We start from the raw sequence: 15,428 nt of genomic DNA, 5'->3' as shown, positions 1-15,428 counted from the left end.
AAACAGCAGCACTAGAAACCTGGCAGTACTTGCCTCTTCAGGACTACAAATCAAAGCAGCCTATATAGCAATTATAGTCCCTTCCATAATTACAAGCATTTTATCTTAGCCCATGTAACAACTGGTTGAGATTTTGTAAATACAAATGCCAAGAACAGACATGTTTGCTCTTCACATGGGCAAGAATGAGTCGGGGAAGCGATTTGGGCAAATTATTTAACCTCTAAACCCTGTTTCTTTGTTTGTTAGAAAAGACAACACTGTTGCCCCGAGTCGCCATGAAGACCACATGAGGCAAAGCTCGCACGTCAACATCCTCCACAAAACACTGCTGACAGGTCATAACATAAATAATATATTTATTAATATATTATTAATATTATCCTATGACTAGAACCCCTCTCCGCCAACCTCGCTAAGCCACAATAAACTCCAGCAGGTTTAGGGAGGAATAAGCTCAGCTCTAACTTCAGACACCTGCCTATTCCGGCAGCACCTGCCCTAATCCAGCATGGCGGCACCGGCTTCCGTAAGGTCACGTGGCCGGTTACACCACAGCGGCCTCGCAGCAACCGCCCGCTAGGTAGACGCAGCTTCCCTGACGCCCTTTGATGACGCAGGGAGAGCGGGCCGCGTAGCTTTGCGCAGGCGCCGCGCCGCCGCGGGTGGGCGGAACTGGCCGGGATGAGTGGCGGTGGGACGGAGACCCCGGTGGGTTGCGAGGCCCCCCCGGGCGGCGGCGGCAAGAAGAAGGACTCGCTGGGGACCGCGGGGTCGCCAGCGCACCTCATTATCAAGGGTACGAAGTAGCAGGGCTGTGGGCCCGGTGGTCCCCGCGCAATCCCCTTCCCAGGCGGCGCCCTCTGACCCGGGGCCGAGCCCCAGGGCGGCCTGCGGGGGCGGCGGGGGGTGTCTTTGCCCGGTGCCCCCGGGCGACCCCCGGTGACCGCACACCCACCCAGCCGCTCCTGCTTCCTCGTGGCGGCGGCCGGGAGCCGTCGGGGCCGCCCCTCCCTTCCCCCGGCCGTGGGCGCGGGCTCGCGACCCCCGGGTGGGGCGGTGACTTGGGGGCCGGGAAGGGCCCGCGGCCCCGGGCAGGCCGCTTACGCGGGGGGTGCCTGGGTCGTTCGCTTCACCCGCGCGCTGACCCTGTCTGCTCCTGGGGCGTGCGAGGAGGAAACGAGGGCACCTGAGAGCATCTTGAAACACAAAAGCACCCCGCAGGTGTACCGATGCGGCCACTGGTCCTGTCCGCTTTCAGCTGGGAGGAGGTAACAACCCAGCTACAGCCCGGCTTCTCACGGAACCTGAACTAGTTTGATTCCCCAGGCTCTTCACCACCCTGTTTCCTGCGGGAAGATCTTTGGCGGTTAAATCACCCACTTTCTCATCGCCATCCTCTCGTAACACCGCGCTTATCCCGGCAGCCCCGCCGTCTGCAGTGTTGAAGCCCTTGTAGAATCCCAGAGCCCTTCAGCTCTGTTCAGGGGATGGCATCTTTGTGTTGCTGCCTGTTTCATTTTAACCGTTATCTGTCAGGTGTGTGTCGAATTCAGGTTGTCTCAAATCTGATTAGGAGTGCGGGTGTTAGGGCTTAATTATAATTGTTTACACGTGCAAGCTTAGTGAACTGTTACTTAAAATTTTTTTAAATCGTGGTAAAATACATGTCATATAAAGTTTACCTTAACCATTTTTTAGTGTACAATTCAGTGGCATTAGTACAGTTCCATTATTGTGAAACCATCACCACCGCCCATCCCCATAACTATTTCATCTTCCCAAACTGAATCTCTGTACGTGTTAAACACTGGCTCCCCAATCTCCCCTTTCCCCCACCCCAGCCCCTGGCAACCACCATTCTACTTTCTGTTTCTGAATGTGGCTACTTTAAGAAAAATCGTGCATGTCCTTTTGTGACTCGCTTATTTCACTGAGCGTAATGTCCTCAAGTTGCATCCATGTGTCAGAATTTCCTTCCTTTGTAAAGCTGAATATGATTCAAATATTTCGTTTTACGCACACACACACACCACATTTTGGGTATCCTTTCATGGACACGGGTTGCTTCCCATTTTTGGCCCCTGTGAATACTCCTTCTGTGAACACGGATGGACGGATACCAAGTTCTCGCTGTCGGTTGTTTTGGGTATACACCCACAGCTGAATTGCTGCATCAAATGGTAAATCTGTTTGTAACTTTGTGAGCAGCCACTGTACTGTTTTCCATAGTGGCTGTTCACCAGCAGTTCACAAGGTTTCCGATTTCTCCACAACCTAAACAATACTTGTTATTTTCTGTTTCTTTGGTAGTGGCCGTTCTCATGAGTGTGAGGTGGCGTCTTGTAGTTTTGTCTTGCATTTCCCTGGGGTTAATGATGTTGAGCACCTTTTCATGTGCCTATTAGCCATCTATTCATCTTATTTGGAGAAATGACTGTTCAAGTCCTTTGCCCATTTTTTAATTGAGTGGTTTGGTTTTTTGTTGTTGTTGAGTTGTAGGAGTTCTTTCTATATTCTGGGTAGTAACCACTTTACAGACATGATTTGCGTATATTTTCTCCCATTCCAGAGGTTGCCTTTTCACTCTGTTGATTGTGTCCTTTGATGCTCAGAAGTTTGCGATTTGGATGTAGTACTTTTTTTTTTTTAATTGAAGTGTAGTTAATTTGCGATATTATATTAGTTTCAGCTGTAGTACTTTTTTGAAAGATAATTCAAAGGAAGTTTTTCAAGTTAATTCCAAATTGAGTTCTAATTGAAAATATGTCTAGGACCTCCTTGGCCTTTTTCGTGGAACCATTTATTCTTTTCATTCTGAAAACCTTTTTTTAGTTCATCTTACTTGAAGACTATCAATTGTGAAAAGATACTTGTCAAGTTTTATTGCCAGGGTCTAGTGAAAGGGAAGTATATAAATATCAGTAGATGATTTCAATACTTAGGCCCCAGGTCTTTGAGGTTTTCTGGGCTGTTGGTGGCTGTTAGGAGACGGGGCGCTTCCTGGGGCACGGAGTGTCTGATCTGAGTCTTGAAAAATAAAGGGTTAGCATTTGAGAAAAGAAGGCAAGGATATTTTGGACTTAATGTGGAACAGCATGAGCAAAGACGTGGAGGCCTGAGTCAGCGTGGCATGCTTAGGAAACTACACGTGGAACTCAGCCCGAAGAAGACTCTTGCCTTTTTCGAGGAGCTTGGACTTCTTGAATGTTGCATATTGTTATGGAACAATGACAAGTACAAGAGCCGTGTGGTTAGACCTGTGGTTAGACTCGGGCAGATACGGTGGGTCCTCCTCTTGCAGGGTGCCCGTTTGTGAACTTGCCTACTTGATTAAGTGAATTTGTAACTGGAAAATCCGCGGACATAAGGGCCTGCCATCGTGCAGATAAGCAGAATTGAATGTATGTAGGGTGGATTGAAGAGGGATATGACTGTGTTGAAATCATCTGAGACAAGCAAGGATTCATCACAAAGGATGGATTTGAGAAGTAGTAAGGTGACAGTGGTGATGATGTGGGTGTTAGAAAATTTTACTCTGCAGTGAATCGTTCCTTATCACGTGCAAAGATCCACATAGTACATTAAAGTTTTCCAAATTCAGGGCCAGAACTTTATTAGATAATGAGAGGTCTGCAGTTTACTGCATCTTCTTGTCTCAATCACGTAGCATATTCGTCTTCTGTTAAAGTGCTTATTTCTATCTTTTGTGTGAAGAGATTGTCTAACTCCCTTATTAGAGTATGAACTTTGCAGGACAAAGGATTATATCTTTTGTATAACAGACAACAAAAGAGTACTTTGCATGTAGCAGGGCTAGGATTGGATTTGTGTGGAAATCTGCAACTTACCTTTACATTTTTAAATTTAGAGAATTTGTAATCCTTGGGACGCCTCTAACTCTGAATTATTGTAATGTGTTTGTTTTGTTGTTATAATGTTATTACAAAACTGGCTTAATTTCTGTGGTCATCTGTGTTTCCAAATCCTTTTTTTCCCCCTAATCTTCACATCTTAAATTTTGGAGCACAGTCAAGGTTTCAGAAGTGATCATTATCCACTTCTGAACAGAATTGAATTCTCCAAAGGCTGAGTAAATTCCTATCACATTGGGCCATAGACCCAGATCCCCCAAAATCAGTGCAATGGCTTCTCAGTCATATAGAAAAATGTATGTTAACCCTCTGTGGATGATATAAACAATTTGGTTTCTGAGATACTCACTGGAGGAGAGAGAAAATTTCAGGATGATACGTAAGTGGTATGAGAAGAGAATATACTCCAGGTGCCTTGGGAGCATGGTGTAGGGACTCGCCTTGGAACTGAGGAGGAAGCTGGTAACAGGAAAACTGCAAGCAATTCGGAATTGTCCACACGTGGGGAGATGAGGCTGCAGCCAGACCTTGGAGGACCTTATTTGACTTCTAGAAAGCCTGGACTTAAGCCTGTTAGCCAGTTGTGTGAAAGACAGCAGTGGTCATTGAGATGTAAAGAGATATTCTTTGCAAAGTAGGTAAAGCCCTGCGTACTGTAGAATCTGTGTTAGTGTGCTAGAGGCTCCCAGAAGACCTGGGTAAAGGATCCTCCCTAACTTGATTTCAGCTGATGTTCCCCAAACTCAGCAATTTTCAGATTTTATTTTATTCATTTAAAATTTTTATTTATTTATTTACACAGAATCCTGATATCTTCTTGTAGAAATGTTCTGAGTAATGAACCACGGGATGATTTAAGCAAAAGTGGTACTTCTATCCCTCCCTTCCTTCCCTCCCTCCCTCCTTCCCTCCTTTCCTTCTTTTTTAGCCTACATCCTGAGATGTATCCTAATAAAACTTACTAAAATAGAGAATTGAAATTTGCCCTATTGCGCGTCTGCATGCAAGCATCAAACATTTGAGGAACAGATTACACCAGTGGATGTTCCTATCTGGAGATTTAATTCCTGCAGGAATTTTAAGGTTTATCTGTTAAACGATATGGTTGTTACTAAGTAGAATGAACAGATTGACTCACCAAAAACAGTTAAAATTCAGAATTTTTTCCTTAATTATGACTTACAGAGCTTTACGATGAACACTCAGCACCCATCTTAATAAACTCATGTGAAAAGCCCCATCGTGTCCTTTAGTCTCACCGCACGGTGCTTCCTCCTCTAAAGGGAACCACTGTCTTGAATTCGGTGTTTATTGTTCTCATGCATTTATAGCTTTATTGCTTCTGTATATATCCCAATTGGAAGTGTCATTTTGCATATTTTGAAAGTTTATGTAAATGGATTTACCCCTCTGAAACTTGCTCTTTTGCTCAACATTTTATTTGTGGGATTTATCTGTGTTAATACATGTGACCGTGGTCAATTCATTTTTACCCACTGATTTGTAATATTCATCTATGTGTATGTTAGGTCGTTTCCCTTCTTTTTTCTTTTGACATTATACTCATGCTGTAGTAAACATCATACATTTCTATTTGTTTTTCTAGGGCACATACTTAGGCATGAAATTGCTAGGTAGGCATGTCTTCAGCTTTATTAGATGTTGCCTAATCGCCCTCAGAAATACTTTACCAGTTTACTGACTGGATAATCCGTAGTCTGAACTGGATTTTAACCTTCATGCGTTTATGGGGATCAGGAAGAGTAGGACAAGCTAGAGATTGTGCCACTTAGCATAGATTGACCTTGAATTTCATTTTGTCTTTACAGATCTTGGAGAAATTCATTCAAGGCTGTTAGATCACAGACCAGTCATCCAAGGTGAAACCCGTTATTTTGTGAAAGAGTTTGAAGTAAGTATTTGAAACTTATTTTGTAAAAAGACTGCCCTAATTGTTAGTGTGCTGATATACGAGGGGAAATACCCTAGTTTTAAAGTCTCGGATTTCTGTTCATGTGTTCATACAATATACAGAGTGAAGTGTGTTGTATTAAGAGGCACTGACGTGAACGGAGGGAGCGTGAGACTAGGCAGCAGGCGCCTTGGCCTCCAATTCTGGCGCCTGCTCTGGGGTATTTACTGTCCATCTTAGGTTTTCATCTATAAAATGAGATATAGTGAAAAAAAAATATTTTACAGATGGATAGGTCAGTTTTGCAGACCCATTTTCTGTATTTTTTTCTCACTTGGGGCTGCAGCATCTACCCAAAGCACTCAAGTTAAAACGTGAGGATCGCCCTTGGCTGTTCCCTCCCCTTTAGGTTATGTTCAGTGATCAAGGCTTCCAAATTATGCCTAACAAGTCTCTGTCGTCTGTGATTGGTATGCCTACTTTATCATCCCTGTCAAATCCAGTTCTTCACCCTGCTGCCAGAGCGCTCTGACATTACTTCACGTTTTAAAAACCTTTGATACCATTTTCTGTGTACAGGACAACGCCCAGCATCCTTCTATGACCCGGCTCCTATCTTTCCAGCTTTACCATCTGCCACCCCACCTTGTGTGCTGTGTCCCAACAGTCCTGACCATCCTGTTTCATTTGGCAGCCTGTGAGATGAGATTTGACTGAGATTTTACACATGTATAATTGGTTCACTGTGCATTGAATAGTAACATCCTACGCTTCTGTTGGGTAGATGGTAAATGGTGTCATACAAGTGATTTTGTGATTTTGTGTTGTAAGTTGGGGTTTTCTTTTATTTTTCTTTCTTTTTTTTCTTTCTGGCCTTGCTGCTTGGGGGATCTTAGTTCCCCGACCAGGGATCAAACCTGGGCCCCTGGCAGTGAGAGCACCAACTCCTAACCACTGGACCTCCAGGGGATTCCTGGGGTTTTATTTTCAAATGAGACTCCAAGCAAGCAGGAAGTCTAAACCTGCTAAAAGGAGAGAACCTGTCCATAAACTCTTTAAAAGTATAGAAAGCCTGTGGTCCAGAGCACTCAAAACAGACAGACAGAGCTGCAGCGTTAGACACCATTTCCAGGTTCAACAGACTCAAAATCTGCATGGTGCCTGCTTCATGGGGTTATTGTGAAGATTAACGGTGTGTGTATCTTAGGTATTTTCTGGTGGCTGGGAGTAACTGTTGGTTACCTTTGTCGTCAGTATTGCTGTTGCTGTAGGATAAGAGTAGTTATCCCCTCACAGAAAATTAACCAGAGACTGTTCCTGTAACATGACATATAAAGATTGATAACAGTGCCTTAGTGAGAATGAAGTCTGGGCGCAGCATGGTGGGTACTCTGCTCATGTCTTACAAAGTTAGAATCAGGAGCTGGCCAGGGTCCGTTCTTATTTGGTGCTCAGGGTCCTCTTTCTGACTCACAGGATTCTGGCTGGAGCTCCTTGCCCAGGTAGACGAAGTTCCCATTTCATTGCCTGCTGTCGGCTGGGGGCCCCTCTCAGCTCCTAGAGGCAACCCACATTCCCTGCCACACAGCCCCACCTTCTGCAAAGACACAAGTGAATCTCCCTTTCGTGCTTTAAACCTCTTGCTGAGAAGAGTCCAGTCCCTGTTAAGGACTCATCTGGTGGAGTCAGGCCCACTTAGAGATAATCTCTCTTTCATAAAGTCAGCTCATCTGGGACTTCAAGTAAACCTGTAGAATAGCTTCACAGCAGCACCTCGGTTAGGGTTTGACTGAATCACTGAGAGGTATGTATATACTAGGGGCGGAATCTCAGGGACCCTCTAAGAATTCTGCCTTCCATAAGTTCCTGTTACTGCCTTTATTTTCCTTCCTGTTTGCTTGTTTATTGCCTGTCATCCTTCATTAGAATATACTTACCTTTCTTATACTCTGTTGTGTTCAAAGTTCCTGAAAGAATGCCTTGTGCATTGTAGGTACTTAATATGATTCAAAAGCACAATTAGCAGAGCTTGACTAAAACCTGGCTTTTCCAACATCCTTTCATAAGTCACCCTTTTTTTTTTTTTTTTTTGCCAATCTGGTTAATTTGAAATGCTATATAGCTTTTATTTTTAGAAAGTTTGTAAATGTATCTCTAAAGGTCTACTTTATATTAAAAGAAGCATAGAATTTTGAAATTAAGATGGCTTCTCTGATCCAACCTCCTCACTTCACTGAGCCTAGAGATGGAAAGAAATATGTGGAAGGTCACAGCTGATTAGTGACTGAGCATTCATTAAATGATGTAGGTGGTTCCTATGAAAGGGCTGTGCGAGCGAGACTGAGTCTTGAATGGCTGATGGAAGAAGTGTTATTACGTTTATGATGTAGAATGTTATATTGAAGAGCTCACTCCCCTTTGAAGCCAACACCTCTGTTAACTGGAGTAGAGGACAGTTGCCAAGAGAAGATGGGCATGTGCCTGAGAGGTAGGGAGTTACCTGCGTTCTGCGGTCGCCAGCCCTCCAGGGTCTGTTTGGAGAGGAGGCTGTGTTGAAGAGTAGAAAGGACATGGGCCTTGGAGCTGGATGTGTGGCATATCTGGGCTCAAATCCTGTGATTATTTGCTTTATAAGGCCTAGTTTCCTCTTTTTTAAAACGGGAAACAATAATATATACTATAGAGTTTTTGTGAGGATTAAATAATGTATCATTTTAAAAATCCCTGATATGTCAACGTTAGGCAAATGTTGGTAACTGTTATTATTAAGAGAAAGATGGTAGCGAGTAAAATCAAATTAAAATTGTATTCATTCAGAATTTGTAATAATTTGAGTTTTGGTTCAATTTTTAATATCTTTAGGGAAAACAGCGATTTGCTAAGCAAATGGCATAGACATCATCTCAGGAAAATGTTTACTAAAGAATACAGTTTTCACACTGGGTATGACACATGAAAGCTTATTATAGAAAGTGAAACAAAATGTCTCGAGGACTTATTTTGTGTGAGGCCTCATGCCAGGAACTTGTGCTGTATCGGTGAGGAGACGGACACAGGCCCAGCCTTCAGGCGCAGGGCAGGCTCAGGTCGTCACTGAAGAATGGTCTCTGAAGGGCTCAGAAATGCTTCATCAGCTGTGTTTACTCTCTCCAGCCAGCTGTCACCTGACTCCTCTTCTTGAAAAGTACTTGATGCTGTCCTTTCACACAGTCATCTCCCTGGTCAGTCTCTCTGAGGGTTTAGTGTCACCTAGAAACTTTCCTGTATATCAAGCTCGGCTACCTTTTCTCTCTGTTACACTCTAACCTTTCCTCTCAAATTGCAAGAGGAAAGCTGAAAGCATTTTCGAGATTTAGATTTGAATAGACATGTGCATTACTTACCATTCTTTTCTATCTTGGGCCAAAGGAAAACCTCCTCTACTTAATAAAAGTGGTCTTTCCCCAGCATCGCGTGGCTGGACCAGCAGCAGTGGGGTGGCAGAGCTGTTAGGGCTTCCTGCAAGTTTCGTCGTCGTCTTTTTTTTTTTTTTTTTTTTTTTGATTTATTGAAGTACAGTTGATTAACAATATTTTAGGTGTACAGCAAAGTGATTCAATTATAATACATATATATTACATGCACACACATACATACATATACATATTCTTTTGCAGATTCTTTTCCCTTATAGGTTATTACATGATACTAAATATGGTTCCCTGTGCCACACAATGGGTCCTTAAGTTTCGTCTTCACGAGACCATTTAAATGTGGTTCACTTGAAGAAAAACTGGCTAGCATTTAAAGGGAAACTTGTTTATAATTTATGTATTTTAAAAAGTTAATGCACATGGCAACGATTATCTTTTTCTTTATAAAATTTTGTTTCCAAAAGAAGGGAATAAGTGCCACATGGTGGCAGCATTACTTAAATTATCAGCGTTCTATTATAATATTTTAAACTCTCTTTTTGTGTTTGTTAGTATTTCAGGACAGTTGACCATCTTGCTCCCAACTTCACACAGCTCTTTTATCCCCCCAATTCCAGTAAATACCATGAACAGAGATCCCGGCGGGGCCCCTCCAGTGAGCCTCAATCTGGTTGTGTCAGTGAGCGAAGGCCTGGTCACTGCACTGTTATCTTTCCAGCTGCAGAGATGCCGGGGCCTCTCGTGTGGGACAGGAGAGGCCTGTGCTGGTCAGCGTTTATGACGTGCTCATGGGCTGTGCAGTCCTGCACAAGCTCCTTACTTCATCTTCAGCAAACTTCCTTCTCTGACTGCTTTATTGACGAGCTCCTGAATAGCCAGGTGTATCCTAGGGAAGGTGTTTGGATGCTGGTGACAGACACCTGAGGAGAGTGGCTTTCCCAAGTGTTGCTTTTCTCTCGCAGTGGCCGGAGCCTGGGGCTGGTGTGGCGGCCCTGTGGTGTCAGCGTTTCCTCAGCTTCCCCTCCTTCCTCCCTGCGGCACTGCTCTCACCCACGTCCTCATGCTCACAGGGTGGCTTCAGAAGCCCAGCCCTGATGGGTGCATTTCCTGCAGCAGCAGAAAGGAAGGCAGGTGGGAGACAGCTGGCCGTGTCTGCTACAGGCAGGGTTACCCCTACATAGTCCTTAGGTGTTGAGAGGAGGGGAGAAGGGGGATGGGTCCAGAACTCTCTGTTGCGGCACAGATGCAAAAGTAAATAAGAAACAGTCTCTAACCCCAGGAATTTACAGTCTGCAGAGAACAGATTGTAACGGTGGAATCATTATGATAAAAAAAGCACCAAGTGATTGAGATCTCAGAAGAGGAAGAAGTAACTCCCAACTGAGCTGGGAGGGAAATCTTCAGAAGAGGGCTGATGTTTGAGCTGAGAAAGAAAAATAGATGTTAGAGAAATAGGGGAAAAATGAAATAAATTTTGATTAAAATTGAGGGAAAAATTGTTAAAATAAGTACAGTAGTTACAGGAGGTGTGAGGGTTCATGTTGATGTGTTTGAATGTGAGTTGAATTGATAAAAAGATAAAATACCTTAAAAGACAGGACAAACTAGAATGTCACGTGATATCTGATCTCTCATTTTTGTTAGGTTGTAAGAGTAACTGTCAGATTATTAAATGTCAGGAAAAAGTTTGTCCCATATGGCATGTAGTAAATTTATGTATATACGATATGGTTCTAAAACTTATAGGACTGACCATTTTTGTGATGGAAAGAAAAATTTAAATATTACATCGGTCTCATTTCCTAATACTATCAAGTTACATCTTTAATGTAGATATTATAACTGTACTAACATTATGAACAATTGCTAACATTTGTAAGTGTTTAGTGCCAGGCACTGTCTCAAAGCACATTGCCTGAGCACTTGTTATTAATTTCAACTTGAGAAAAATTAACTGTGTATGTAATTTTATGGGGTGTTATACATCAGAAACCAAGCCTCATTGGTGCTGTGCTTTGCTCTGAGAATTTTCACCCCAGAAATAACATTCATATAACAAATAAACAGATGCTAGTTTATCATCTTCCTTTTGTAATAGATGTGAACAATACACCTTAGCCAAAAATACCAGCATAAAAGCAAGCACGTACCAGATGGTTCTGTTTGTTGTTTAAATTAATTATTGTCATTAATGGGCTGTTAGAGAGGCGAGGGTACGAATTCACTTACTACAATGTGTAATTTAAGACTAAACAATGGCTGAGAGGTAGACAGCCTAACCAGGTCACATGCCATGGCTCTGTTTTCTGCCCTTGTAGACACAGTTTATCAGAAAACGGAAGGCGAGGGGAGGGCATATGAAAAGTAGGACGTCCTCACTTGTTGCCTTATCAGTATTAACTGGGAAGGAAAGGATGCTATTGCAGATTGGATCCTGAGGGAGAGGGAAGAGCTAGAGGAGGAAGAGGGGATCGCCTAATGTTTATCTTGCTTATAGTAGGGGACCAATAGGCAGTAGCCAAGGAGTGGAGACCAGGGTATTGTATGAAGTATTAGTGCAAACATAACCATGACAACAAAAACGCCACTTTTTAAAATACTGAAAGAGATACCCAAGAGAGAGAACAGAGACCACATGACCACATAGAGAAAGATTATGTATATTGTGTGTGTGTTAATGAATGTGACTTAAAGTGAAATATGAAAAGTCTATATATCATGTTTCTGTTTAAGAAGGAAGAAGTTGAAATATATGTATATATTTATACATATGTATATATAGACACGCATATTTATATATGCATCTGTGTATACATACATAAATATGTATATTTTTTGGATGTATATTCTTATAGTTAAGACAATGGCAGGATAAAAATGTAAAAATAATTATCCAAAGAGTAATAGAGGGAAGAGGATACAAAGGATGTGACAGAAGCTAGACTTTTTTGAATATATTTTTTATAGATGTAGTTTGGGAGTTGTGTAAATATTTTACATAATCTAAAAGAAAATTAAATTTTAAGGAGCAATCCCTAAACATCAAGTAACATGTAAAAAAGCAAACCTATGTTTCTAGATGGTGGCATTGCCACGCAGAGAGAAGTTGTTCCGGGTAACTTTATTTATTTTGGCTGTGCTGGGCCTTTGTTGCTGCTCACCGGCTTTTCTCTCCACTCTTGGTTGTGGTGCACGGGCTTCTCATTGCGGTGGCTTCGCATGTCGTGGAGCACGGGCTCTAGGCACTTGGGCTTCAGTAGTTGCAGCACACAGGCTCAGTAGTTGTGGCCCAGGGGCTTACTTGCTCCGAGGCATGTAGGATCTTCCTGGACCAGGATTGCACCGTTTCCCCTGCATTTGTAGGCAGATTCTTAACCACTGCGCCACCAGGGAAGTCTGGGTAACTTTAAAACACAGTAATTTGTACGTTTCTAGTGACATAACCCTTCAGAACAGAAAGTAAAAAAAGCAAACAAACTTGTCAGTAGTCATTTTGTTAATTCTGGCACCAGTATTGTTATTTGATTGACTTGGTGATAAAGCAGATGAGTAACTGTGTTGGTATTTTGAGAATTGAAAAGAAACATGTAAGACAAAGGAGGGTAATTAAAAATCCTGTAGTCCTGAACTTAAGTTTGATTATGAATGTGAATTTAAGATGTTTCTTTTCTTTTTACAAAAATACCTATTTCCTAGCCTTGTCCACAGAAAGGGCTAGAAATGATGACTGACCCATAGTGCTCAGTCTCTAGATACCAGTGGTGTTTAGAGACCTGTTGATTCCATGTCTGGGTCAGGAAATGGACAAGAAGAGCCTGGAGCATCGGGTTGAACCAGGAAGCAAAGAAGCCACTAAGGAGCCCTGGGGTTTGGGCCGAAGCATCCCCAAGCCAGCACGAACAGGCCCTCACTGGACACAGATAGGATAACTTCAGCACCAGTGAGGACAGATACAGCAGCGGATTAAAAACTTCAGATTTTTGTGTGAGTCATAGGAATGCGTGGAAACATACAAACAAAAACCTTTAGCGAATATTAGGGAACCAAACCATTATCTTTGAAACTGGTGAATAAGGAGAAATAATCAGATGTTTTATTCTGCCTTTCATATGAGCATATCCCAGAGTAACCAAACAGTTGCTGAGGGGAAGCTTCTCCTAATGGAGGTGTTCCCGCTGAGAAGTGAAGACGGAATGTTACCAGCCTCCTGTTGAAAGTGCACAGCCCATCTCAGAAGTATTCTTGCAAACAAAAAACAAAACCAAACCCTTAATCTGATCAAGCCTCTAGTTCTAACTACTAATTTACAGGAAAGAGAAGAGACACAAGGATATCTTAAATTACACCATGAGGATTCATTCAGTAAAAAACAGATTGTGGGAAGCGGTGCAGAACAGATGACTCACTTTTTTTCAACAAATTGCAGGGTGGAAAAAATGGAAGGCAAATCTATAGATTAAAAAAGATTTAGGAAAGACATTAACCAGTTTCGGTGTATGGATCTTATTTAGATTTTGTTCTAAACAAACGGGGGGATAAAAGGAGACATTGGGATATTTGAGGCAATGTGAATACTTCCTTAATATTTAGTATTGAAGAATTATTGTTGAGAAAGGGTGAGTGTGTATTGGGATCAGGGGGAGAAGAGGATATGCGGGAGGGGAAGGGAGCTGTGGTCTTACTCTGTTTTTTTTAATAAAGAGGAGTCCTTGTTTTTTAAAGGTAGATGTTGAAATATTGCTTTGAAAGAATCCAGGATGGTTGGTAGGGGACGTATGGAGTGTTACGGAGTGTTACAGAGGGAACGAGGTCAGCCACGAGTTGAAGCTTGGTGATGAGTACATGAGGATTCATCCTTTTATTCTCTCTCAACTTTTGTATAAGTTTAAAATTTTTTCTTATGGAAAAATTAGAGTAAAAATCTGACCACAGCTGCTCCATAAAAATGGTTCAAAACAAAACCCCCAGTAACTAACATTATTTTCTTACAATCAAGTTTACCACCCTTCTTTTTTAAACTTTTTGTCTTGTATTATTTTAAGGTTTACAGTAAAGTTACTAATATAGCACAGAGTGCTCCTATACCCCTCGCCCACCGTCTCCCATTGTTAATGTCTTACATTAATTACCCCACTACATTGGTAAAAACTAAGAAACTGACGTGGGTACATTACTGCTAATGAAACACCAGACTTTATTTGGATTTCACCAGTTTTTCCATTACAGCCCTCTTCCTGTTCCGGGCTCTAATCCAGGGCACCGCACTGCATTTAATTGTCATGTCTCCCTAGTCCTCTTTGGTCTCTGACAATTTCTCAGTCTTTCCTTGTTTTTCTGGATCTTGACAGTCTTGAGTCCTGGCCAGTGTCCTGTCAAGTGTCCCCCAATCTGGATTTGACTGGTTTTTTCTTAAGATTAGACTGGGCTTGTGGGCTTTGGAAAAGAGTACTAGAGAGGTAAAGCACCCTCTTGTCATATTACATCAGGAAGTGCGTGCAGTCACCATGACATCACTGATGAGGTCACCTTCATTGACTCCACTGTGAAGTTAATATTTTTCTCATTCCCTGTTCTGTTCTTTGGGAGCAAGTCACTAACTCTAGCCCACCCAAGTGGGAGGGTGCTTTAAGCTCAGCTTTGTCAAGGGGTGCTGGGCTGGGGGGCCCCAAGACCACCGCCAAGTTCGTTGATTCACTCACAGGACTCAACATATGGTTGTAGTGGTGGCAGACCTTTGTTATGGCAAAAGGATGCAGAGTGGAATCAGCAAAGGGAACAGGTGCATGGGGAGATGTCCAGAGGAAGCCAGGCAGAAACTTCCAGGAGCTCCCCCAGCAGTGAGTTGTGACAACACGTGTGAAATGCTGTCTCCCAGGGAAGTTCGTCTGAGCCTGGGAGTCCAGGGTTCTTATTGGGGACCGGACAAGTAGGCACCCTGTGCCTAGCACGTATCAAAATTCCAGATTCCCGGGAGGAAAGAGGTATCTTATCATTTACGGGAAGTGTTACACCTGCATGGGAACTGTTTGCTGGTCAAGTTCCCCACCCCCAGCCAAAGGCCAGCCTTGCAAGCAGGCCTTTGTAAGGAGGTGGTCTCAGGCCCTCAGTGTTAACTCTTTTCTGTACAGGGAGGCACCCACATATTACTTTTATAACACATTTTTATTTGAGAAAAGTGGGATCAGATGAAAAATACAAAGCATAATAATAGAAACTTTATGATGGTAA

General features: G+C 42.7%; 1 protein-coding gene across 1 annotated transcript in view; it reads left to right on the top strand.

Annotated features, from left to right (window-relative positions):
* Nucleotides 1-639: 639 nt before the first annotated feature.
* The window catches only part of BLOC1S5 (biogenesis of lysosomal organelles complex 1 subunit 5), a 36,661-nt gene continuing 21,872 nt past the window's right edge, over nucleotides 640-15,428 (top strand). The window contains exons 1-2 of the mRNA XM_057700250.1: nucleotides 640-799; nucleotides 5,705-5,787. Coding sequence (XP_057556233.1) covers nucleotides 685-799; nucleotides 5,705-5,787 — 198 coding nt within the window. The 5' untranslated portion in view covers nucleotides 640-684. The remainder of the gene's footprint in view (nucleotides 800-5,704; nucleotides 5,788-15,428) is intronic.

This window comes from Hippopotamus amphibius, chromosome 11 (genome assembly GCF_030028045.1).
Source record: "Hippopotamus amphibius kiboko isolate mHipAmp2 chromosome 11, mHipAmp2.hap2, whole genome shotgun sequence".
In the NCBI taxonomy this organism is placed as follows: Eukaryota; Metazoa; Chordata; class Mammalia; order Artiodactyla; family Hippopotamidae; genus Hippopotamus; species Hippopotamus amphibius.
The sequence above is the reverse complement of the archived record's forward strand: the minus strand, read 5'-3'. Positions and strand labels throughout refer to the sequence as shown.